Here is a 25,368-nt window from a genome sequence, read left to right on the forward strand (position 1 = left end):
TTTGCAAATCCCTTCCCTGTGGACCCATCTCAGGGGCCTCGCTTCAGCTGCTGTCGTGCTTAAGCCTTGCGATTACATAACGCGGTTTCACTTCAAGGAAAGGTCACCATTGGGTTAATAAGCTATCCTCAACGTCGCTCCCAACGTCTGACACCTGGGCGTGGACATTTATTTTGTGTTCAACAATGGTTGCTTGGCCCACAGGGCCCAGTGGCACGCAGAGCCATGCAGCCAGCAACAAACGGCACCGATCACCGTTTGTAATTGGTGAGAGTTGCAACGTGTATTACATTTAGCCAGGGTTATTACAGGAACTTTGGGGGAAATAAAGATGGTTGCAAGGCAATTCCAAAGACGAACAGTGCAAGGGAAGGGGTCATAGAGAGAAGTGGTGTGACCTGCATTGTGGTGGTTGAGCACCATATGAATAAGACGAAAGAGCCAGTCTGGTAGACAGAGTTCTGAGCATGGATGGAGGAATTAATGAGTGAGCATTTGGCCTCTGGTGTGTACTCTCTCACGGAAACGTATCGCGCTCCCTACTATATTGCCCAGATGGACCCTTGCCAAACCAAAAATGTACCCATTCACTTACGGGCAGGATGTGTCCTGTGATTGCGCTTAAGAGCTGCAATAAGGTCTGTTGAACGATGAGCTCTTCTTTGCGTGGTATGAATAGTACAGGCCTCCCAGGTGGGCACAGGGCCTGTGTTTCAGGAACTCGAGGGGGGGGAGGCGTTTCGGGCCTTCTCCCGCGTGTGCGAAAATGCAGCCTTGACAACGTGAATAACGTGCTGAATATTTTCTCAGACCTCTTTCCTGATGATTGTAAACCGATTTTGACCCTCATTTTGCACTCGGGGAAAATAGCACAATGTGTGTCCCGGGTAATAGGTTTGTAGCCAGTCAGCCGGATATTGTCAGTAAACAGCTTTGTAACTTTGACCCGGCTAGAGAGTAAAGGAGTGTTCAGTTTTTCACCTGGGTAAGTGGCCCTTTCATATGTAAAATGAGGCCTTCTTTTCATCGGCTGTTGGTCCACCTGGCTGGATCCAATCTCCAATCTTAAGTTAGCCAATTGATAAACCACACAGGGGTTCCACATTTCCCACACTATTGATATGACAAAAGTAATACGAGCCAGGATTGTGTCCTTACAAAGCAACAGTCGAGGACCTGTGACCAAGCCCTACTGATCCTACTGAAATGCGATTGCATCTCATCAAAGAGATTGTATCGCACACAGCAGAGTTTGGGGCCGAAACGTTTTTTTTATATGTGCATGCGAAACGCCTTCGGTCGCATTTGATTTTGCGTTTGTTCATTCGTACGAGATCGTGTCATCAAACACAATAGCGGCAAACAGAGCGATTTACCGTGAAAGATTTCGTTTTGCCACATGGAGCTATGAAAATTAGTGGGATAGTGGGGAGCGTCCTGCTGATGTATGAAAATGAAACCTTTCTTGTGTCGCCGTGGTGCCATTCGTGGGCTATGAATACGTATCACGTGCTTGCGTTATTCCGTGAGCTCTCCTGCCAGGTAGGATGCATTGTTGATCTTGAGTGACATTTTGCTGATATAGCCAGATCTAACGCGGTGATTACAATGGTAATTTTTTTTCCTACCCCGGTCTCCTTGGAGACACGTAGCTACTGTTGGGACAGTAATGCACTTCGGCACACGTAATTGACACACGTGTGTGAATTAATTATACGGGAAACTCAATTCATAAGATCACGGATCAAATAATGGATATGATGGTTGATCCCTTTAGTCATATATAAGTATTAATATATATGAAATCATTTACTTCTATGGCAAATAGTATGTTGGCATTTGTATTTAGGAAACCCAATTTTCTCATTTAAATCCCAATTGTGTTGACATTGTCCTTTGATTGTTATCACATTGGAAGTTGATATATTAAAAAAATTCAATATGCATCGATGTAGACGTTAAAATGCACGATCAGTATTGAATCAGCAACATGCGCACTTTGTATGAATATTATTTTATTGAGATAAAAAATCCACAAACAGAATATGATTCATTATTAATGAAGATTTGTTGAATATTACATCTTTAAGTTAACATTGGGAAAAAAAATTGTTCAAAAATCTTCTTCGAATCTTCTTAGCACCATAATTCCACTGTGAGTTTAATGTCCCCAAAGCACGACGGTTAACATCAACTTTCTTTCACGTTCAACCCTTTGGTAGCCAGCTTCGTATATCTATTTATACCAATGCCTCTCACTTAATTTAATTCCAAACATACTCGTGCTACAGCGATCCACTTGAGATGTACTGTTTAATTTACGTTGAATGCCTATTCCTCCAAGGGAAAAAAAGGTTTTCATTCTTATTTTATAGCATATAATTTTCAAATTTGGCTCATGATCGTAACACCGCTCATGTTAGTAACGTCACACGGTCTTAAATTCTACTTTCCAACGGACCATGCACTTATTTTAAACTTTTGCCGAAATTAAATTCCATAGGGCATTCAAATCTCGACCAAGTAAAAACTAACCGGCTCATTGGCAAGTGCGCCAACAAACTCCTCCAGCAAGCCACCTCTTCAGCTTGTATTCAGCCACGGCAGTGTGAGGGGCTCCGAATCTATTAATGTTTTTGTTGCAGACTGTAGATTTCATGTTTTATATATATTTACACTGATTGAGTAAAAGATGGAGGAATCGTTACTTTTGGAGTCTTGGAATCATTCGTAAGTTGCTGCGTGAAATTTCCTGGCTTTTTCACGAATTCGTTTTTGTGTATTTGACGGATGCCTTCAATACGGTTAAACTGTGGGTGGAGAAATGGATATGAAAGTTGTAAACCGCCTCGCCCAAACAGAACGTCCGTTGATATTGGAACAACAACAGCAACAACGCAAATGTGTGTAACGATTCTGGCCCACGCGGTAACTACGTGAGATGACGGTGGGATTCGTGTTTAAAATTCGACAACGTTGAATTAACTTGCGTTCCTGAAGAATTGTTTGTGGTGGCTCGTTGACTGAAAGTAGTTGTATCTTTCACGAGTGAATTGTCATAAAACGCAATCAGCACACATGCGTTTGTGTCATTGAGATGGTAACACGAGTTATGCCACCATTGTTTGGGGCACACAAAATGTGGGAGGTGTGATTGGTCGTTGTGAAGTGAGTAGGAAATAGGCAACGTCTTATATTGATTGCCCTTTCTAAATATTGAAATTTCTTTCGTAGTGTATCCAAGTGGTGTAAGGTATAAGCAGTTAAACACATTATGGCTAATAACACATGAAGATTGTCAGCCAGGATCGATATAAATTAGATTACCCTTTATATTCGAAAACGTAAAGTAAAGTTTGTTTATATATAAAGAAATACATTTATTGTGCTATATATAAATCACTGCTACGTAGATTTTATTCTGGAGAGCTTACTGTAATGATAATGCATTTGGAAAAATGCTTAATGAGGAAAAATACACATCACGGCAGCTTATTTTAGACGGTGAATACATTTGAATGACTATCCCCTTCTTCTTTTTTTAAATAAACACAGGGTTAAGAGCGACGGACCGTGCTTTGTTGTTCACACCATGTGAAATAATGCTTGGTGCTGGGCAATTGCAAAAATAACTTTGCAGTGTGAACACGTTTAATGCATTTGCAATTGCATCTCAGTGGATCGTTTTGAGCCTGCCTCAAGGGGTGGGTTAAAATTGATTTGAAATAAATCAATATTTCTGTATGTGAACAGCACCACCGGTCAGAAAAAAAAGGTTTAAGAAAGAAGCAAGCGTTTTGTGTCCCACTTTTGCCTACACAAACATTGTTCTTCAAATGGGCACCTGTAAAACTCGACCGGCTTTGAGACAGAAGTTTGATTTATTTAGTTAGGGCTTTAAAAAAAAAAAGTGACTTTTATATCTGGGACTGGAACATGTCAAAACAATCAAGCTGGATGGGTAGTTGGCAGGCATCGTGGTACTGCAGGGGATTGAGGTGCACTTTTGATTTGGTTTCCGTTAGCGTTGTGCGCCGCTTATAAGCAAACCACCCCTACCCTGGGAATGTTCGTTTGAGACCGAGCAATTTTGTTCACTTCGTCGTGCGTTTAAATGGGTTTCAACCTCTGTTCCAGTAACTTTAAATTGCTGTCGGTCTGAGAGTAATTGCGTTTTCAAGCGGTAATGCCCATCGCTATGCATGCAATTTCAACTTGGATTTTTGTCCTTGATTTAAAGATGATATTCATACAGATAATAGCGCATAGATAGTGTGTATTATCACATGAAGCTATTTGGATCGAGAGAGAAATAAATAAACAAATATGTTGATAAATAAACATTTACGAATATAAAAACAAGGTCTCTGACTGGGATGAGGTGTCAGTAGTTATTTTTGGTTATGCCAAGAAAATAAAATGGAAATAACGTTGAATAAAATAAAGTAATAATATACACAATTTGAATTGAAAATGGGAGGACTGAACGTTTTTTTTCAAAATGAATGTTATGGCCCATGAATGCCGCATTTAATGTTGCTATAACAGGCTGTCACAAAGCCTAGGCCTGCTAAAATGAAAAAGAGTAATATTTGGCCTTAATGTGTCACGTATTTTTTTTACAAAAAATTGCTCTTATTTATGGTTTGGATTCGCCTCCTGAAACATGGCACCTGATCCCAGGTAAATAGATTTCCAGGTCAGTGCTTTTTCAGTCCCCAATTTATCTCACGGCAAAAACCATTTCTTGGGAGTAAAGCCTGCTTATTGAATGAGCAGAAGAAAGTAATGGGTGGGAATATCTCCATCATATCACAGATTTATGGCATGGCTGGGTTCGTCAAGGCTGCTCATTTGTCACAACAAATCAAATGTTTATGCTGGCAGCTGTCTCGGGTCCAGAGTTATAGAACGTGAGCCACACTTACCTTTACGTGAGACAACCTCCACCACCTGCCTCTTTACTCCTTCCACAGACAGTGGCGGAAGAAGTGGTGCTTCCAGGTGATGACCGTTACAATTTACGCAGCTTCGGAGCAGCTAAAGGAATTGAGATAATATAATGCCTACGTTCTTTCTTTCTTTTCAAATCAGTGTTGGTTTTTTAATTAATGATATAAACTATTTTTTTATATGATGAGGAAAGCTAATAATATTTATTTTATGGATGTGTTTAATTTTAAGCACGCTCGTAACATGCTACCCTTAAGTGTTACCGTGCAAGTGGGCTAAAAACAATAAATGAACGTTGCCATTCCTGTTCATTTTTTTGTGAACGTCTTTTTTTGCTCTGCCCGGTTGTGTGCATGGCGTCACAATGTAAGCGGGGTAGTTTGTGATATCGTTACATTTTCTGCACGCCCCGCGGATGGGCTGGTGCCATCCTTTGTGGGACGTCTTCGTTCCTCTTCGCCATAATTGCATTTTACGTACCATATTCTCCAAATGATGAAATGCACTTTTTCATCCAGTTTTTTTTTGTTTAAGCTGTCGCTAGGACTGCATCTCATGAGCTAGTCGCTGTGTGTGTGTTACCAAATGTGTGTAATCTTCATTGACTTTGTATACCTTTATTGACACCGGGCACAAATCTGTGCTGCTTCTTACTATGAGAAGCATCTTATGATTTGGAGAATAATGGACCACAAGTCCGTCTGGGGCAGTTGAGCCACCACTTCATTGGACTCCACGTCCAAGTCAACAATCAAAGTATCATCCCACCTCTTTGCATTACCGCCGACACTTGACCATTGCCACCTCTGTCTTGGACCAAAACACGTTGCGTGGGGGGGGGGCACGGCTTCTTTGCTTTGCTGTGACGAGCGTCATTTGAATATATTGCGCATTTCAAATGCGATGACGCACTTGCGCTTGGCAGGGGAAGAAGGAGGGGGGGGGGGGCGAGTTTGACATTTCCCGCTACGCTGGTGGAGGCGAGTGAAGGTCACCGCCGCGTCGTCGATGTGCGCAATCGTGGCCAAACGTTGGAATCCGCGTTCGAGGGTTGAAAAGGCGGTGGTCGTGCGAGTGGGCTGACGCCCAGCGCGAATTTACAACTCTGTTTGGCGTGCACTTTGACGTCGTGAATTTGCGGTGAAAATTTCAAATCCCTCGGCGTTTACGGAAGAAGAAGAAGGGGACGATGAAGGGAGGTGGGGGGGGGAAACGCAGCCGGCATGCTCGCATCACGACTGTAATTTGAATTCATGACAGGGTCGTACGACCCGTCGGGAATTCTGCTTTCAGAATTCACGACGCCGTTGTGCCCGTGGAAACCCACTGTTAATAGACTCTCAGGCCCGGCGTGTCAATGCCCCTACCTTCGCGACGTCTCTCATCAGCCCTTTTTTTACGTCTTCCATGGCACCAGAATGTAAATGGGTGAGCCGTCGTATTTCTTATAGCCCAAATACATGCAGGAATTTGATGACAATTGTACCGCCGTAACATGCGATAAATACTCACTGTGTCCGTTAAAGAATTTCACCATGACTAGGTACGCATCCCACGGCTAAGAAAACACCCCTCCTAAAGACATCACACCAAGATGCATCAGTCGCCCACGCTAATTGTAGTTAACACTTATAGCTGCAAGTTCCCTGCACTTTACATCTTGGCAGTTTTTAATTTAAAAACAAAACCTTGCTTTTTTTTATGACCGTTGATTAAACATTGTTTCCATATAATTTCTATACTTTTAGAACAAATGGGATGAAAAGCGTATGATACTGTACATTTTTCTGCAGCTTACGCTAAGCTGAGCACAAATGTCATGTTATTCTTTCTCATTTATCTGACTTAGGAGTACAGTTCTAAGTGGTGGCTTAAGCAGCAAGGAACATTTTTTACAATGAAATTTAGGGGAAAAAAATTGCTAAATTTATAGATTAAGAGTAAAATATTAATATTTAAACCCTGTGTTTTCGGATCGTACCGCAGGATGTTTGTAATCGTGTCTGATATTTTGCTTCAGGTAATGGAAGCTTCTTCAGAAACAATAACAATTCAGTTCCTGAACTATCCCTGAACAACACGCAGTACAAGCCAACAACATACTGGAGAGACGTATCGCAAAATGGCAAATACCAACTTGGTAGTAACAACAACAAGAATCGTGTATTTGTTTTTTTTCCAAAAATATATTGCACGTCATGCGTAATATTTATTGATGTACACGATCGTGTGACAAAATACATAATTCCTTTTACCTATGTCGATTCCACATAGTGGATTACATAAGCCTCACACTAATAATTTTAATTACCTTCACCTTAACAAAGTCCCAAAGCCTCACTTGTTTAATTATCTTTTCCAAGCCCAGCATGCTAAGGTGTCAGTACAAGGATTACACAAATGAGACTCGCTTTCATTAGGCAGAACACTGAACACAGCAGGGTCTGCCTTCACCTTTCTGCGTGCATTCATTGGAGGTTTGTGTGTGTGTGTGTGTGCTCAACCAACGCGAGATTCAGAGCTTTCGCGATTCAGCTGGGGAAATTTTGACACAGCGAAAACACTCGCCCATGAGCACCCTCGCTGCGGCTGGTCGCTTGAGGTGCGAGACTCTATTCGGAAGATGCGTCTAATCTGCTTTAAGTGGTTAACTTGGGAATGGACCGCGTTCGCTTGGGTTACGATCCTCACCCACTCTAGCTGTACAACTCACGCTGTCATTCTTTAAATTTACAGATATTCCAGTCCGTTGACTTGATACTGACCAAGCGCGTAGGTGTGTGTCTGTGCGTGGGGAGCAGAAGCGCTGCGCTGCAAAGCTGGCGACCCGAGTTTGAGTCCCACTCATGGCCAACATTAGTGACAAATATCTGAACCGGTCCTGGGCCTCCCCTAGGTTGACTCGGCCTAAAATTAGTACTTGGTGTGGTGTATAGTAAACATAGCCACTTGCCCCAACAGCCAGGCTAATATGGGAGATTATTGTCTTTGGGGAGGGGTGGGGCAGTGGAGGTTAGAACTGTGGAATTCTTATTTGGTGGAGAACGATGGCACAGCAGGAGCGGTGGGGGTGTCCAGCGTTGTGGGGGAGCTTGCGCTAGGATCAGGAGGCGGTGGCGCGGTCTGCTCACCGTCCCGAGCGAGTGGGGAGCTCCGCTCGTGCTCTGCCCGCTGGAATGGGTTGGGAGGGGGGGGCAACTTTCACACCACTCGGCCTTTCGTGCTCCCTGGAAAACTCCTGCTCGTTTGCGCCGCTGCAAGGCGAAAGGATACATAAACAAACGGGGCGTGGATCGCGATTTGAGCCGGCAGGCCTTTATTAGCGCAAATGAAGAAGTGCGTGCTCTGGTCCGGTCTCGGTGCTGCTTCGCACTGCTTGGGCACGCGTGCTGTTGGCACTCGCCGCGCCCGCCTTCTTCACATCTTACTCTGTCGAGACGCTGAGCTCGTTTTGGATTGCAGTCAAATTCCTGCATTGTCATGGTTGATGTTTCCGTTTGTTGTTGCTGTTGTTGTGTCTGACTGCTTTCTGTTATTGCCGAGAGGGATCGTGGGGAATGAGGGATGCCCCTATATTAAGGCCTCGTGGTTTTAATTCACATTTTTATGAACTAATGCAACATGTTGGGCGTTCATTTATGGGAGTGTCATGGACATCTTTGGAATTTGTTGAACAAAGTCTCCATCCGCACCTCCAATTAGCACGGTCGGCTACATGTGGTGCGTATGAAGTTATTCATACATATACATCGGTCACCATTTATGGTAGCTCAAATGTTCCTCTTGAGTTTAGTCCATTATCTGTCATGGATTATGTCACCACGCAGCCGCTCTCTCTTTCCACCTCAGTCCATAGTAGAGGCTCGGTATGTTGCCATGTGGTGGACGGCATATCAGAGACTTTGAAAGGTTTTTGTAGGCCCTGGATAAAATGCCAGATGAAATCTCCCCTTAGGCCCCTCTAAAAGCCCCTTTGTCCCTTTCTGAAGCACTGGCAGATCTCAACACCCCGGGCACGCTGCCCCAGCTGTTGCCCCCCCCCCCATCTTTTTGCAGCCCTGGGTGGCACATATAGCAAGGGCGCACTTAAGTATATTCGTGCAGAGATTGTCTCTAAGATATAAGTGCTGATGAACCGGTGGCTCGCCCTGTATTGGACCGTCAAACCCAGTTCAGAGTAGCACGAAGACACGCATGCCATTTCCTCCAGCAAACGAGATTTGTGCGTGTTACAAAAAAGTTCAAGCACAGCCTTACAATTGCCTCCCCGTGCCACTGCTGATGGAAGGGCCTTACACTCGGGGAGGCTCGAGATAGCCTCTTCTATGGTGTATTTTGGCCTACTCCTCCATGCTGGCCAGACTACTTTGAAGAAGTGGGAGTACCCACACTTTAAAAAACGATATAAAGTTATGATTCTAGAAAACCTTCGTGAGCTGAGTCGGTACCTTCTGCACTACACACAGAACATGCCGGTCGACTATCAGTGGTGAACTGGTGTATGCTTCTGAGTGGACAGAGGAAGTAGGGCATTTAGGTGAGTAAAGGTATTTAAGAAACTTGCCCGATTGTTTGCAGGTGCATTGGCAGGCGATGCAAGTCCGTCGTGTCTACCATTTCTCCAAAGCGAGCATGCTCAATGCGTTTGTTAATCCTCGTTAATGCCACATGCACCTATTGGTTTTTGCTCCCCCCACGCCTATTCCAAAAGTTAAACACGCAGTTTGTGAAAGCAAATAAATGCGTGAATGCAATAGCTAATTCCATCAAAAAATAAGCGTCGTGCTAAGAGGGCAAGGGATTTTTCATTGCGGAGGCTCGCACACTCGAAATGACATCATAAATCATGGACCCGCTGCTGCAAAAGAGCTGTGATGTTCTCAGCACGCCACACTCGCATGCAGAGTCCATTAAGCAAAAGTGGTGTGGTACAGCGGTCCCAGCTCCTAATAACTGCGCGCGTTGGATTATTGCCAGATTCCCGATTGCCATGATGATTCCATCAATTGTGTGCGATTTCGCATTTAAATAAAAAATGTAATGCCTACGGCATGTCGCGTCTGCTCGCACGATCCGTAAAGCAAATACCCACACGTGTAATTTAACGCTGTGTCCAAATCTATTCGGGATGTCTAGTAATTGGGTTGCTGTCTCTCATCCAGAATGCTTGTTCCGGATTCTTTAAGAAAGATATTTCCCCCCTCGATTCAGAAAGGGCTTGAGCTGTTAAATGCCCCCGAAAGTAAAACATTGGGGCCGCGTATACTGCTCAATTTTCTCCACCAAATTCAACAATTGGAGGCACTGCAAGGCTCTGATTAAAGGTGCTCTCCTTACACAAGCTTGTCTTTGTGCTCGGCATTCTGGTGAAATCCCCATGCATGGCCTTAACTCGAGCATTACCCTGGGGTGTTTTGATTTAAAAAAAAGAACGTTTTGAGAATTCTTGCGCCAAATCAAAATGACTCAATTTGGAATAATTTTGATTAAATGCAGACAGCGGCTGCCAAGTCTATTTGATTTATTTCTTCCCAGCCGTTCCCCCCATCCACCATGGTTTGCGAACATATCACGTTCATTTTCCTTTTTATTTATTTATATATTTTTTTACAACGGTACAGAGAGGCACAAAGAACCACCGGGGTACACGTTCTCCATCCCGACTGTTTTCACGCACGTCTGAATAGAAGTGAAAACAGCGACGCACCAACTAACATCCGATCTCATCAGACGTGCGCAGTGGGGGCTTTGGCTACTCGTGATATGTAACGCGCAACGTCATCCGAATTTGTCGAGTTACAAATGTCACGCGACAATTGGTGGGACCCCAGTGAAATGCTTGTTGACCTGCACCAAAACGTTATTGTTCCCCGCAATCTCTGTATGGTAACCTGCTGGTTAGACGCTGATGACCTCTTCCCGTGTGAGCAATTTGGAGCTCATTGACTGGACCAGTGCTTTGCCTCGGCCGGTTGTGTATAGTTCTTAAGAGACATATCCATGATGAAAGGATTTAAATCTGTTTTACTGCCAGGACAAGTCGATCAATCTGCCCCCGTAGCGTGAGTGTTTTATGCAAGGTGATTGGAGTCCCGAGGATTGCCCATCTGGTATTGCGATCTTCCGGGAAATGGACAGGGTGATTTTTCTTTTTCCCGTTAGCCACCAATTTAGAGAGATGTCTCTCTCTCTCTCTCTCTCTTTTTATTGAGACAGTTACCTTGTCAGCCTCAGGCCAGGTCTGGATCAGAAAATAGGTGATGGAGAAATGCGACCAAAGAATGCTTATTATCAATGTTCACTCGTTGTTTTGGAAACATTGAAATGAGCTACACCCTACTACCGGAGAGCTAATGGGTTTTTTGTGTTTTTGTAGAAACCTTAAAGGAACTTAGATTTAGGCCTGGTTGTGGTATATACCAAAGGACATGTACCATAGGGAAAAAAAGATTCACATTTAAATTGGTGCCCTGGCAAATCGGAATTATATTATTCAGAATCAGAATCAGAAAGGGTTTTATTCGCCATGAAAGTTTGCACAGACAAGGAATTTACTATGGCAGGAAGGTGCATACATTCAACATGTAGGAATCTTAAAACGTAAATAAATGGTATACAGTCTAACTATACTAAAATTACAAAGTCTAACTAATACTAAGGGGCTAAAGTATGTAAAATTGTGAATAAGTGTACAATATAAAATGTAAACTAGCCGTAATATACAATCCTAAAATACAAAAATACAAATAGGGTACCATGTTGTAAAGATGGCAAGGTGTCATTTTGTAGATTTCTGCACACTGCCTCATGGTGGATTTAGTAAAAAGTGTTCTGCTCCCTCCTCTTTTCATCGAACTTTACTGTAGTCCCACACTATTGCTCATCCTCTGAATATCATCTTTACGTCTCAATTTAAAGGATTCAGGGGTTTTTTTTATCGCATTTCACTACGCGTGGTGCAGCTTCGTCAATAAGCACACTGCTCACAGTTACAGGTCATAAGCGCCCTTAATTACACAGCCTATAGAGGGAATGTCAGAGGGTTGGCTGTTGTTTTATTTTAATAACCCATGGGGTGTGAGGAAGGTGGGGGGGGGGATTTGTTAACGTATGGGAGAGTAAAGATCTGCGCATGTATATTGTTACGTTTTGATTTAATTAATGTTTTATATAAAAAAGAGGTGTTTTCGAGGGTTTGATAGCCTTGTGGACGCTTAAACTGTGCTACATCCTCTATTGAATTTGTTTTAATGATGGTGCAGTGCAAGGTGATGCAATTGGGAGGCAAGGACGTATAAACGGCATATAAACACAAACCTCGAATGTCTGCCAATTCAATTTAATCTCCTTTTAATGCCAAGTAAGAGCCCAAATTTCGATTTAAAGCTTTCGTGACTGCAGGGATTCATCTTCTTGGTTCTTTCGGTAAAGTCACGTAGAAGGAAAATAATAAAATAATAAAAATAAAACATAATAAAATAATTCTCACGACGTTTTGGCCACAACGCAAGCAGCCATCTTCTCCACCTGAAGACGGCTGCTTGCGTTGTGGCCGAAACGTCGTGAGAATTATTTTATTATGTTTTACTTTTATTATTGTATTATTTTCCTTCTACGTGACTTTACCGAAAGAACCAAGAAGTAAGAGCCCGTTTGAGTGGTGGTGCAGTGGCGACTGCAGTTAAGAATGTTTTATTTATTTTTATCAGGATCTTATTTAAACTAGAGGTATCTGACAAGCTCTAAAGCTCTTATGATATGAACTTGGTGGCCGGAGTTTGATGTCCGGGCATGGCTCACATCATTAGCAAATGATATCTGAACTGGTCCTGGGCCTGCGCCATTCACCAATCCGCAGAGTGTGGTGAAGTATGGTCAAACAAACTCCATGGCTCATGTGGTATGGGGAGGCCATCATGCAGCTGTGGGTTGAAAAAGGACTGCAGATGGATATTTTTAATTCAGGGTCCATGGAGACCAGAAGCCTCTCTTTCAAGGGAGACCTGGGTAAATTAAATACCTGCTAATAAAAAAGGTCAGCGGTTTTTGGAAAGAATTCTGTTTATGCAACCACTGGACAAAGTATGCCCTTGATTTGATTATAATTTATTTTATCCGGTGCTGCATAGCAGTTTGCGCAAGCCTAACACGTGTTTGAAAAGTTTCTACATTAAATAACATTCATTATTAGTGATTTTGTTGCTTTGAAAAATAGATGGGGTTTAAATTCCAAATTATTGATGTTTCCAGTCTGGGGCCACTGCAGAAGCTGCGCTAACTTTGCTGGCTTTTTTCCTTTGCTTAAGTTGTCGGTTATCTTGTTCATATGCTCATGACGCTGTGAGTACTCCCTGGGATTCGGGAGATTATGGATTCATAAGAAACGCCTCGGGCTCCGAAAGGCAAACTTAACCAGAATGAAAATAGTGCACGATCAGGGCAACACACAAAGCTTTGGATAATACCGTGCAAAAATGATAACATAGACACACAGGCGCATGCACGCTCCCCCTTGCTTTCACGTAAACCCGTACGTAGAGCCTGCAGTGGTCATACACACCTTCCAAAATCCTCTTTGTTTTCACATGGGGTATAAACTCTGGTATCCACGACCCTATTACTTATTGTCCGTGGGACCTCTTGGGTCTTCGACGACCTCCTGACCTCTAGGCTCCCCTAACCTCTTGGGTCTCCTACTATCAACTCCCCTATTTTTCCTATTAACCACGATCAACCGTGTGGTTTTTTTTCATTCCCGCGTTACAAATTTTCCATCGGATGAGTATGATGAGTGTGCGGATAACGTGGGGGCAGATCGTAGGATCCGTGGTGTTGGTCCCCCCCCCCATCCCAACGGATGTAACGCCGGACAAGGATGCAATTTATATGCAAGCCACTTCAGTTGCTAGGAGGCTAGGGGGTTTGCATATGGGGCGGTGTTGGTTTACCAATAGATGCTTTCATAGTATGTGACCTGATGACTCAGCATGCTGTTGTGTCAATGGGAGCTTTTGGATGCTTACAAGGGATAACCGCTTGGCTAAGGCCATGTGGGTGGCTGATGGCTATAAACATTTCTCTGTGTTAACTTGTCCGCTGTATGACATCGGTAGATCTCCGTAACATCTAGGGCTTTGTGATAAAGCGCTGATGCTTCAGTCATGTGCGGCACAATTGCTTGCATTTTAATCCACACGGTTTTTTTCTTTCCGGTAAAAACCTCCTCCGTGTGCCCAATCCCGCCTTTGGTCGCAGATTTGTAAATGTGTGCAGAAAAAAAGCACCCGTCGAGTAACGTTTTTTTCGTGCATTTTTGCGAGCGGCAAGAATTGTAGGCACAAAGAGTTGAGGGGAATAAATATGGCAATGAAGTGAGGGCCATTCTGTTCCTGTTCTGTCTGACTGTCAAGCGCGATTCTGCCGTGCGGTGTGAATTTTTTTCCAGCACTTTCCTTTAATTCCCTGTCAGAGCTTTCTCATGGTCCAAGATCAACAGTGTCACGTTATATTCACGAACAGAACATGAAATGCCAGCAGAAGCATTTCATCTCCACCTCCGTTCAGTAATCACGAAACATTTTACTCGAAGCTACTTGCCAGTATTATATATGTTAAAGTCACCTATGTGTGTTTTAAGAGTAATAAAATAGTCACCGTATATTGTTTTTCTCTTTTCCTCTTCCTCTCTCTCTCTGCTGGTGGCGATGCTGCCGCGGTGTCACAGTTAGTGCATCGGACTTGCAACTGATGAGAGGCGCCCGTTTTGATCTCCCGGGGCGTCATTTGAAACAATGGACAGGTATTTTTAAACTCCGCCCCCCCACCCCCCACTACCACCGACTCTGTCTAACTCGGCTGCCCCTATTGTTACTTCTGAGGTGACGAGATGTTTTCTCCCTCGCCCGGTATACAGGAGCTTATGGGCTCGATCCCGACCCTGACGCCTGTATATTTGGAGTTTGCCTTTTTACCACGTGGTCGTGTGGATTTTCTCCGGATCCTCCGGATTTTCCCTCCATGTGTTTGGCTGCTGTAATTTTCCACGTGTTAAGCCACTTCATTGGGCTATCATTTGTGGCCAAGGTCGCTTCTGAAGAAGAGCTATATAGGCTCAGTGGGCCTTACCTGTGTAAAATAAAAATAAAATGTTTCGTTCAGTTTATAAATGGTTATGTCACACACTGGATTGCGTTTGGAGCAGTAACATATACATTATTCCCACCCCTTCCAATGTGTCTGGCCGCTGTCGAGGAGTAGACCACATATCCTCTAGAGACGCTGTCTAGAGCTACCCTCTGTTGAAGGCTCTTATGCCAGCACTGGCGTTAGTATGCAATTGCAGGGATTCAACTTGTTTTGCCAATCAGTTTTTTATTTTTTTAAACATCTCCCGTGTCAGTTTAACACGTTCGCTTTTGCGACCAATATTATCCATGATAGAGGTTTTTGGGTTAGAGCGCGTAAATATATAAATGTGTCGTTAAACCCGCCACCACTCGATCGCAGCCATTTGGTAAGGTTTGTCACGTGAACAATACGTGCAAATTCGTTACTAGTTCAACACACCAATGTGTTGGAGAGTAAAACCCACAACATTTACAATTCGAGTAGAAATTCGAATATTTAAGACCTGAAGCGGGAGGATTTCTCCACGACTCTGGCTGTCCGCCTGATGATGGTCGTCGTACTTACTGGCGAAATGTCGTACTCGAATTGTAAATGTTGTGAGTATTACTCTCAAACACACCGGGGTGCTGAACTAGTAACAAATTGTCATGTTTTTTTTTTTACACGACAAACCTCTTTTAAATACAGTCTAATAAATTGGTCAACATCGTGTTCCTATTTGTTTTAGTTTGACGACTAGGGTAATGCTGATGGTGATCAGCATATTCACGTGCCTGTTACTTTGGTGAGGACGATGAAGAGAGAATTGTAAATTGTGCACTGCTGGGGTTTTTTCTTTTTGCCGTGTGGTTGGCAGCGCATGAATTTGTTGTTTTGTGCCAAATTTGCTTTTAAAGAGCACAGCAGGTTCCACAGCAGACGCAGCGTGCCGCATGCCAAACACGGGAAATTTCGTTTCCTACCAAAAACAAAAACTCTTTCGACAACGAGAATAGTGTTTCTTCGCTGGTGGCCGCTTGCTCTTTCTATGTTAACAAACAAAACGGCAAAAGTTAAAACGGGTAAAGGTGCAGCCCTGCAATTTCTTGGCGCACACCACCGCTGGAAGAAGTGCCTCCAATAGAGGGAGCTGTTAGAGAAGACCCCTCGAGGGTATGTGGCCAACTCTTGCACCCTGGCAGGGCATCCTCGAAGAGATGGGACGTACCCCCACACTTTACCCCACCACACACGACCTGCTGATAAACTAGGCAGTGTATTTGTTTTCACTGCCGGATGGACAGAGGCAAAGTGATTTATAAAAACAAAAAAATATTTCCTTTTGTTTTAACTGCCATGCCGGGAGGATTGCAATTCCAGTGCGCTAACAATTACACGACAGAAATATCCCATGTCAACATCCAGTTTACATGTGTGTGTGTGTGTGTATATATATTAATGTTCCCATATACATATATAAAAGCACAAGTGACACATTTTTTTACATCACTTCAAAGCCTTACATTGAATACAGGAACTCGCCCCATAATTTCATCTGCCGCGCAGGGAGATGGAATCTAACCGTTGCCCTCTGCATTGCAAGTGCAGTGCGCTAATCAGCTTCGAAACAAAACACACTGGGAATTGTTTAAAATATGTTTTTAAAAAACAGACTGGTTCTAAACCGTTGCACAAGTCAATGCAGCTGATAGGAATTTGGCAGAGTAATGTAATTAAGTGAATTACAATACATTGGACTGACTTGCGTAGAGAATGGATCTATGTAAGCTTGTGTGAAGAAGAGATTAGCATAAGTTATTCCGCTGCCAAGGAAGAGGGCTTGCTTTGTGACGGGCTGTCTTGAGCATTAGGCACGCACCCACGGGAGGAGCGAGCATCCTGGCCTCTGCACGGTGTATGTCGCTGTGAAAGGCCACGATGCACTGCATGAGTTAAACTCACGCGTTTGTACTTTGTCACGTAAACAAAACATGCCAATTCATTACTAGTACAGCACACCGGTGTGTTGGAAAATACATCCACAACATTTACAATTCGTCTTCTTGGTTCTTTCGGTAAAGTCACGTAGAATTGAAATAATAAAATAATAAAAATAAAACATAATAAAATAATTCTCACGACGTTTCGGCCACAACGCAAGCAGCCGTCCTCAGGTGACTCTGTCTTCTCGACAGACCTGTTCTTCACCTGAGGACGGCTGCTTGCATTGTGGCCGAAACGTCGTGAGAATTATTGCATTATGTTTTAGTTTTATTATTTTATTATTTCCATTCTAAGTGACTTTACCGAAAGAACCAAGAAGATGAATCCCTGCAGTCACGAAAGCTTTAAATCGAAATTTACAATTCGAGTACGACGTTTCGCCAGTAATTACAACGAGCATCATCAGGCGACAGCCAGAGTTGACCTTTTTTTTGTTTACGTGACAAACCTTACTAATTAGCTGTGTCGCGTGCTGGCAGCGGTTTTAATGGCACATTTATATTTACGCGATCGAACCCAAAAACCTATTAAGAATAATACTGGTCGTGAAAGCCTACGTGTTAAACATTCATAATCATTATTAGCCATGATCAATCCGCTGCTGGATGAAGGCCTCCCAAAGCCCGTCACCCATCTATCATGATCCTGCTATGTTAGTAATCAACCTCGCAGCTGCACACGAGCCGATTCCATCGCTCCATCTTCTCGTTGAACGTATTCTTGGACAGAATGTTCTGTAGTTGCCACTCTGGCGTTAGTCTTGACCATCCGCCATCAGCCCCTTGAGCGGTGTTTGTCTTTGCAAGGGAGAAAGGGAGAATATTTTTGAATGGATTTTAATGTCATATTTTACATACTGGATTTAACGTATATATTCTTTTTTTTAAAGTCGGGTTGTAAATTAACGTAAAAAAGGTGAAATTTTAAACAGACATTTGGCAAAACCTGAACACACATCGGATACGGCACTACCCTGAAACCCAGCACACGAGACATACAGTACGGTAGTCTTACTAATCAAAGCAATGCGAAACACACGGCACTGTTTCTACGTCCTCTCGTATTTAGACGCTCCACAAATTCACGCTGCACCGTCTCGTAGCAGCTACGTGCAAAAGCATCTTCTTTAGGGCGACGGGGTACTCTGCGATTGTGTGATGGCACTGTCCCTGAAATTTGAAACGCCGTGCGTCTCTCTGAAGAAGAAGCAGAGCGCCGTGACTTGACGCCCACCAAAGTGTCGCGGAGCGGATGGTACACATCCTTTCTGAAGGACGAGATCCACTTTGCAATGCCGTGTTCTGCCATGCAGCCCTGAGGTGCCGAGTCTTTAAACCGCCCGAGCTTTTGATTCGACGGTCGCTGCCGACAGCCCTCCCCCAAACAGCTCTCCTTTGCCACGACGCGGCCAAATTCACCGAAGAAATCTCTCGCCGTCTTTGTAGCGCCGCAAGATATCACGGTGCCCTCTCAGCGAGGTGGGGGGGGGGGGGTGTCGGCGGGGGGGGGGGGGGGTTAGGAGGGGGGTGTGTGAGCAGCAGTAGGAAAGGGGTTGTTGGGTTTTCTTTTCCACAACACTCCACCGGTAACATTGCACCATTCTTTTTTTCACGCACCATTAGGTAGCGCTAATTTCAGTCAGGCGAGCCTTTTTCCCCGTGTCTCACGCAGTTCTTTCCGTGTGTTTAGTGTTTTTAGTCGCTGCCGCCGCCGCGCTCCGCCAGCAGCTTTTGTTGCCAAAATAAAGATTCGCCGTACGGTTGAGCGCACCGCTCCTCGCGGCGTTGCGTCGGCGTCAAAGCCACCGGCCGGAACTGTGATCTTAGTTTGGAGGCGCACACAAAAAGTGCGCGCGGGCCACAACACCAGAACGCTGCGCTCACCCCGCAAAGGTGTGCCTTAAGATTGCTCGGTTACAGAGAGTGCATTTTTTTAATAGTCAAAAGCATCGCGACACATCACACACCAGAGACCTACCCACATGCCGTGAACCCGACCGACTGCCTTATGGAGGCAGGTCTTGTTGTGGCTGTGTTTAATGGGCGATTTGTGTTTCCATGCGCAAATGTGCCATTTCTTTACGCCCCTGCTGGGAAATGTCGACGGAATGGGGTGGGGGTGGAGTTCACAGAAGTGCACATTGAGAGATAATAAAATGGCTCGTAAAATTATAACCGGCGACCTGCTTTCTGAATCTCTTGAGGGCGCAGTTTGAAATTATACTCTTTCATTAAATTTTTGGGGGCTTTCGTGGGATGTGCTAGAAAGGTAACAATGCAATTTCAAAGACCACACAAACTTAAGAGGCACGATTGCGTGCGTGACCTCTCTTTTAAAGCCACAAAATGGGTGGTGATAGCTGCTGGAATGTCTACTTCAGCGGATGACATGTGGTATGTTGAATTAATACCGGGTATCTGTCAGGTCCCATATTTGAGTAAGCAAATATATATTTCACCAGGTGAGGCCCACCTATGACCAATTTGTCCAGGAATCTGCCCGATCTTGAGATCTCGGAAGCTAAGCAGACTTGAGCCTGTATAATGCTTGGATGGGTGACCCCCGTGTATGAAACAGCTGTTTAATAGACATGCAGGGCTATGTCGTGGGCACATGGCATCATGATTTATTATTCTCCCGTACTTATGCTATGTATAATGTCAACTTGTAACACGCACAGTATTTTATTACTCTCAAGCAGAGAGAATGACTTGGAGGTGCTGGAAAGCACAGACAAGCAGGAAGGCAGCCACGCGATGAGCCGGCGCCAACAATTGCCAAAGCTCTGTGGCCTTCTGTACATTAAGGTGTTATCGGCCAATTAAGGAGTGTTTACATGTCGGAGAAGACCTGAGCGCCCAGAGAAAAGCCACACCTGCAAGGGGGAAACACGCTATCCCCATAAAGATGGACATAGAGGCGGAGTCCACAATTTTTTGCTGTTCTGCCTTCTCTTGGCAAGCCAGGGTATCACACCTCACTGCCCACGGGCAGGAAGTTTCCCAACATCCGTGCGATCCACCAAACCTCGCCTCCACAGCCCTGGACTACCGGCATGGACAGCCACCGCCTCCCGGCTGTAATCCACGTCAATGCTCCCCGCCTTCGCCAACCTGCACTGAACAGCGTGGTGCTCAAATAACCTCCCGTGGCCTGCATGGCGTGTACAGCCCCTCATCCAGCAGTGGATTGGCAAAAATAGCCGTACGAGTGTAATGTATGTTTATTGGCATCACGGTTGCCAGTGACCGGCACCCATGAATGGTCGGGTGAGCTGTGTTTGCTGTTCTTCCCTACGCGCACGGCAAGCACAGACAGCGCAGCAAATCTTGGCCCAGTCGCTCGTGATCAGCAAAAAAAAAAAGGGCCATTCCACCAAAGGAATAAATTGCCAGATTGTAAAGTCACTAAACTGATAGTGCGTCCTTAACCGTGAATGCGTGCTGAGCAAATGGGGAGAGAGTACACACTGTGACAAGAGAGGTGCGCGGGGGGGGGGGGTGGGCCTTGTGGATCTTGAATAAGATCCTTCGTTGCAGCCGGGAATGGTTGTTCTTTGCTGCCGTAGCAATCAATGCGATCCTCAGCGGTCCGTACTTGCGTGCATACGATGCTTAATTCATCAGAAGCTGTGTAAAACGAGACACGGGAGGGGTGGGGGGAGGATGGAGAAAAAATTGAGGAGAGAAAGCGGAGAAGGCACACAAACATGAAGACGTCACAGCAAGTAGGCGGGGGGGCGAGACGGGGTGAGCATGGACGCAGCAAAAACGGAGGTTGATGATTGGCAATTCACAAATGGTAGGCCCTCGGGGAGAAGGATTGAACAATAATTCACGATCGGGACAGGATCTTAAAATTAGCGGAGCAATTTTGGCAGATCTCTGCAGCAATGGAAAAGCACATGGCCCAGGAATGAGAACGACTCACAGACGAAGAGGAAATAGCATCGCCCAGATGCCACACTGGAAGATGCTCAATTGCTCACATTAAATAATACATTAAAAATTTTGTTTGTGACATTACGTTATTTTAATTTGTAAAAAATACACGTTTTTATCTTTCTGTTGTGATTCAAGAGAGTCACGCTGGTCAGCGCAAGTTAATTTGCATTTGAACCATTATAACTATACAGCCGTCCGAGTACCGCATCGGTTCTGTAATTGTGGTCGAGCGAGAGCGATTTGTGAGCGTGTGGACCACGTGACTGTCCTCCTAATGGGAGCCGCTGTGCTCATTGGCTTGCGTATCCTAACAGCGGGAGTACAAGTGGATTTTACTGTAATTACATTTCTCTGCCACTGTGGTCTCGGTTAACGGGACACATTTAATGTTGCTTCAACGTTTGGGGGTTTCCGCGGTGAGCTTGTCACATTCGGCCTCCAAAATTAGCCTCGTTTGCGCCAGCGCTGGTTGGCTGTGTTATCGTCCAATGTCGACGCGTTTTCATTGGACTAATGATAAATTACCCAACCATTTCCCCTTCCCAGGGGTTAACCTGTGTCAAACTTGTTCCATACCAATTTTCAGTAATAGGACCTTTTTATGTTTACGGTCAACTCTCAATATTCCGTGAGCGGATTATCTGGGTGGCAGATTAACTGTTCCTGTGAATAAATACGTGAAATAAATATTTTTGTAAACTTGCTGAATGTATTTTTACCAGCTCCTCACTCATCCAGGATGAGTGGCTCAGTGCCCATGTGAGCACAAACTTGTCAGTGAGTACGCTTTTTATTTCAAGAGACAATGAAAACAGACAACGCGTACTGTGTATTCACCACGATTATGCGTAGGTAAACAATTACAATTTTTGTGGCGTAATTTACGTGGTTTTTTTGCGTTATCGGTTTAATCCAGATAACCAGAATCCACTGCATTCTAAGTGTGCCCTTCTGTGTTCAACGTTCTTATTTCAAGCTGCCGCCACCCACGACTGCGGGCATCTTGCGGAATTGAATATTCATAACCTTACTGTTTGTTAAACTGATCGCTAACCCTAACCCTTCACCTCCTGTAGATGCGCACAATAGTGCCAGTAAAATCTGTCGAGAAGAAACTCTTAACACGCGGCCTAACCCCCCGCAAGACCGTATTTGGATTACGAGTGGCTGCGAAAACCAACGTGCCAAAGTCCATTGCACTAACGTGGACACTCCCAAACCTACCTTTCTCCTCTTCCTGCCGCGCAGATCCCTTGACACCATCCACCCATCACAACCAGGCCACGCTGAGGCAGCCGCAGCTGCCGCCGGTGTCGCACCACCTCCACCACCACCACCAGGGCCTGGGCGACGCGCCCCACCCGCATGGCCTGACGCAGCACCACCCGTCGCTCACCTCCCTGTCGCACCGCAACTCCACGGCGCACCGCAACTCGTCCGGGCACGGCCACAGCCAGACGCTGGGGCACCCGGGCGGGTTCGTCCGCGAGCGGCGCAACCCCAGCCCCGTGGGTGCCCAGCATCAGGGTGGGGGGCAGCCGGCCCTGCAGATCCAGGAGGGAGGCTGGGAGCGGGTGGGCAGTGTGCCGCTCGAAAGCAGGTACCCACGCCGCACCGCCACGCCGCACCGCCACGCCACGCCGCACCGCCACGCCGCACCGCACCGCCACGCCGCACCGCACCGCCACGCCGCACCGCACCGCCACGCCGCACGGCCACTGCTGAGTGTGGCCTGTTACTGCCGGGCGATTAACACCACATGTGTCGAATGGGAATCGCGGTGCGTGGAATGCTTGGAATTGTTGTAAGGTTCTCAAATGGGATCGTGCGATTGTTTAAGTTTTCTGGAATTCTCGGTGTCTAATGCGGGGAATTGCTAAATTGTGTTATTTGGTGGCGAACATTGACTCGCCACTCCGATCCCATTGATTTCATAGAAGCGGCTACTGTACCGCCATCAAGCTGCAATCACAAAATCAGAGAGTAGAGCCCATTCGTTCTGGGGAGATTAACACGATTCATCAAACCGGAATCATGGTACAATGATTGTGCGTGTATACGATTCCGAATTGGAATTGTTGCTGTTGTGGAATCGCTTGTGTTTTTATATTAGCATTTTCTTGAATGTGGTGATCGTTGGAATTGCCACATGAAGAACATTTGTTTAAATAAAGATCCAGGAATCGCATTAGAATTGAATTGGGATTCTTTAACAGACACGTAATTCAATGGCGACAGCTGCATCTCCATTAAAATGAGTCGGATTCCTTCACAGCTTATTGATTATCCAATCGGAATTCGCCAAATATCCCAATGTAATGCAATCCTCCTGTAAAAAAAGTCTTGATTTTCTGTGGCTTTTCCGTATTAATAATTGATGGGGTTTTTTTGTATGTGATGTCATACTATGTACAAAAATCAAGCAAACATTATTATTACTTTTAGTATTCCCTTGTTTATATTTTATTGTCTAGCGTAACATTCTTCGGTTCAACATTTTTTTTCAACCACCAAAGTAAATACATGTTTTCTCAACACACAAAACAGTCTCTTCCGGTGCAATTTAAAGGCGTTACATTTTTCATGCTAAATTATAGGAAATGCCCACTTAAATGGCTGTATTTATGTTGGCATACGCATGGCTTGTCCAAACACACACACACAAACACACACGCGGTCACTTGCAACAGGCCTTTGCAATTTTTCTTGTCAAATGTGTAATTGCCTGCTGCTGTTATTTTTTTTTTCAATACTTAAAAAAAAAATCCTCGGGCGGTTTAACCCAAGGGTCTCCCATTTTCACGTTTTATAGCTTATTATCTGGTGTTGTCCCAAGCACCAAGGCATTCTGTGATCCACAACCCAGGATGGCCATTGGTCAAGAGTGAGAGAGGCATTATTATTATTGTTGTCGGCAGCAAGCCTTTTGTCTTTCACGCATTAAATATTCTAACTGGATTTCTGCGTTAACACAAAGCTATATACCCCCCGTTGGTAGCAAGTCCCGTGTGGCCCATACTTCTAGATTACTTTACAATTGTTGATTGAATAGTCGCCCAAATGTAATGCTGTGGAGTTTTACCACTCTAATGGAAATCAAAATGAAAAGAAAATTGATTCATTGAGACGAAGAAAGAAAACGTCCAAGGTGCCTATTTGTGATAAACAGTGATACCTTTTTCTATTCCACAGTTGTTTAGGGAAATTGTGATTGTCTCTTAAACGTGACAAAGGGATTTCTCTCAAAATTAACAAAGCACACATGGGGCACCATTGTTCTTCTACGTTCTCCCAATCACGACAAGTTGTTGGCTCTTAAGTTGAATTATTAAGAAAAAGAAAATTGCCCAGCACGAGTGCACAATGCTTGCAGATGTTCCCACAGCATTCTGGGAAAACTTTCATTGTATAGCTCTCTCCGATGTGTGTTCTGGCTGTTACCGCGCTTTCTTCTTAGTGGCGTCCGTCGTTTCGCTCCACATGCTGGAAGCTTTTCCGCAAACTAAATTGAGCGGCTCAGTGTGAGTACATCACGATTGGCTGCTGCTGCTGCTGCTCGTGTGGCCGGTTCTCCATGCCGTTTGGCTCAGGATCCGGCAACACCAGCAGAGCAACACGCGGTCAGACCCAGAAACACATCGTAGAGCAGCACGGCGCAACCATGAATAACCTATTTAATTGTGCGCTCATGACATTCTTACGCGAATGGAAGATTGGGGGGACCGCCCATTACCACCTGTTCCCACCGATACAATTTTGTCGTGTCGGCACTGAATTTAGCCCTTTACAGCAACGGTCATTTGCCCCACTCTTTCCTAAATCAATACAGCATTGGTATTCCATTTTTCTTGGAGGTGCTTGCGCACGTTTGTGCTCGAGAAAGTGCATGCGTGCGTTCTTGCTTGTGCTAGCGTGCGTGTGTGGATTTCCATTGTTTGTCGCAGTTTCTGAGCCCGGGCGCAGAACAATAACCATCCAGAAACAAACGTCAGCATAGAAGGTGTAATACATATGGAGCAATGTTGAAGTAACATAGGAAAATAGGCAAAAGGAGGGAATTCCAAAGTCGAGCAGTGTGATGATTAAAGCAGAAATAGTAGAAGCGTTTAGGCCTCCGGTCTTGTGATTGAACACAGGATGGAAAAGTCTCGTAGACAGGGTATTCAACACGGATGGCGGAATCAATAAGTAAAGTTCATGGGAATAGTAACCATGGTAATCCAAGTGTGGCCTGGGGTGTCAGGCTGCGTGTTGAGAATTTCTTCTCTCACGCCTTTTGCCACCACGCACTCCTGCGGGCACCTTCAACTCCTTGAAGATGCCTAAAGTAGTGCACGTTGGATTATGTGTGGCTGCGAAA

General features: G+C 44.8%; 1 protein-coding gene across 17 annotated transcripts in view; it reads left to right on the plus strand.

Annotated features, from left to right (window-relative positions):
• LOC144946632 (teneurin-4-like) overlaps positions 1 to 25,368 on the plus strand; it is a 416,480-nt gene that overhangs the window by 250,045 nt on the left and 141,067 nt on the right. For 15 of the 17 annotated variants that reach the window (XM_078875662.1, XM_078875670.1, XM_078875671.1 and 12 more), the window contains 2 exons: positions 14,678 to 14,752; positions 22,257 to 22,608. In XM_078875662.1, coding sequence (XP_078731788.1) covers positions 14,678 to 14,752; positions 22,257 to 22,608 — 427 coding nt within the window. The remainder of the gene's footprint in view (positions 1 to 14,677; positions 14,753 to 22,256; positions 22,609 to 25,368) is intronic. The other 2 variants (XM_078875664.1, XM_078875669.1) reach the window with 1 other exon arrangement.

This window comes from Lampetra fluviatilis, chromosome 42 (assembly GCF_964198595.1).
Source record: "Lampetra fluviatilis chromosome 42, kcLamFluv1.1, whole genome shotgun sequence".
Classification (NCBI taxonomy): domain Eukaryota; kingdom Metazoa; phylum Chordata; class Hyperoartia; order Petromyzontiformes; family Petromyzontidae; genus Lampetra; species Lampetra fluviatilis.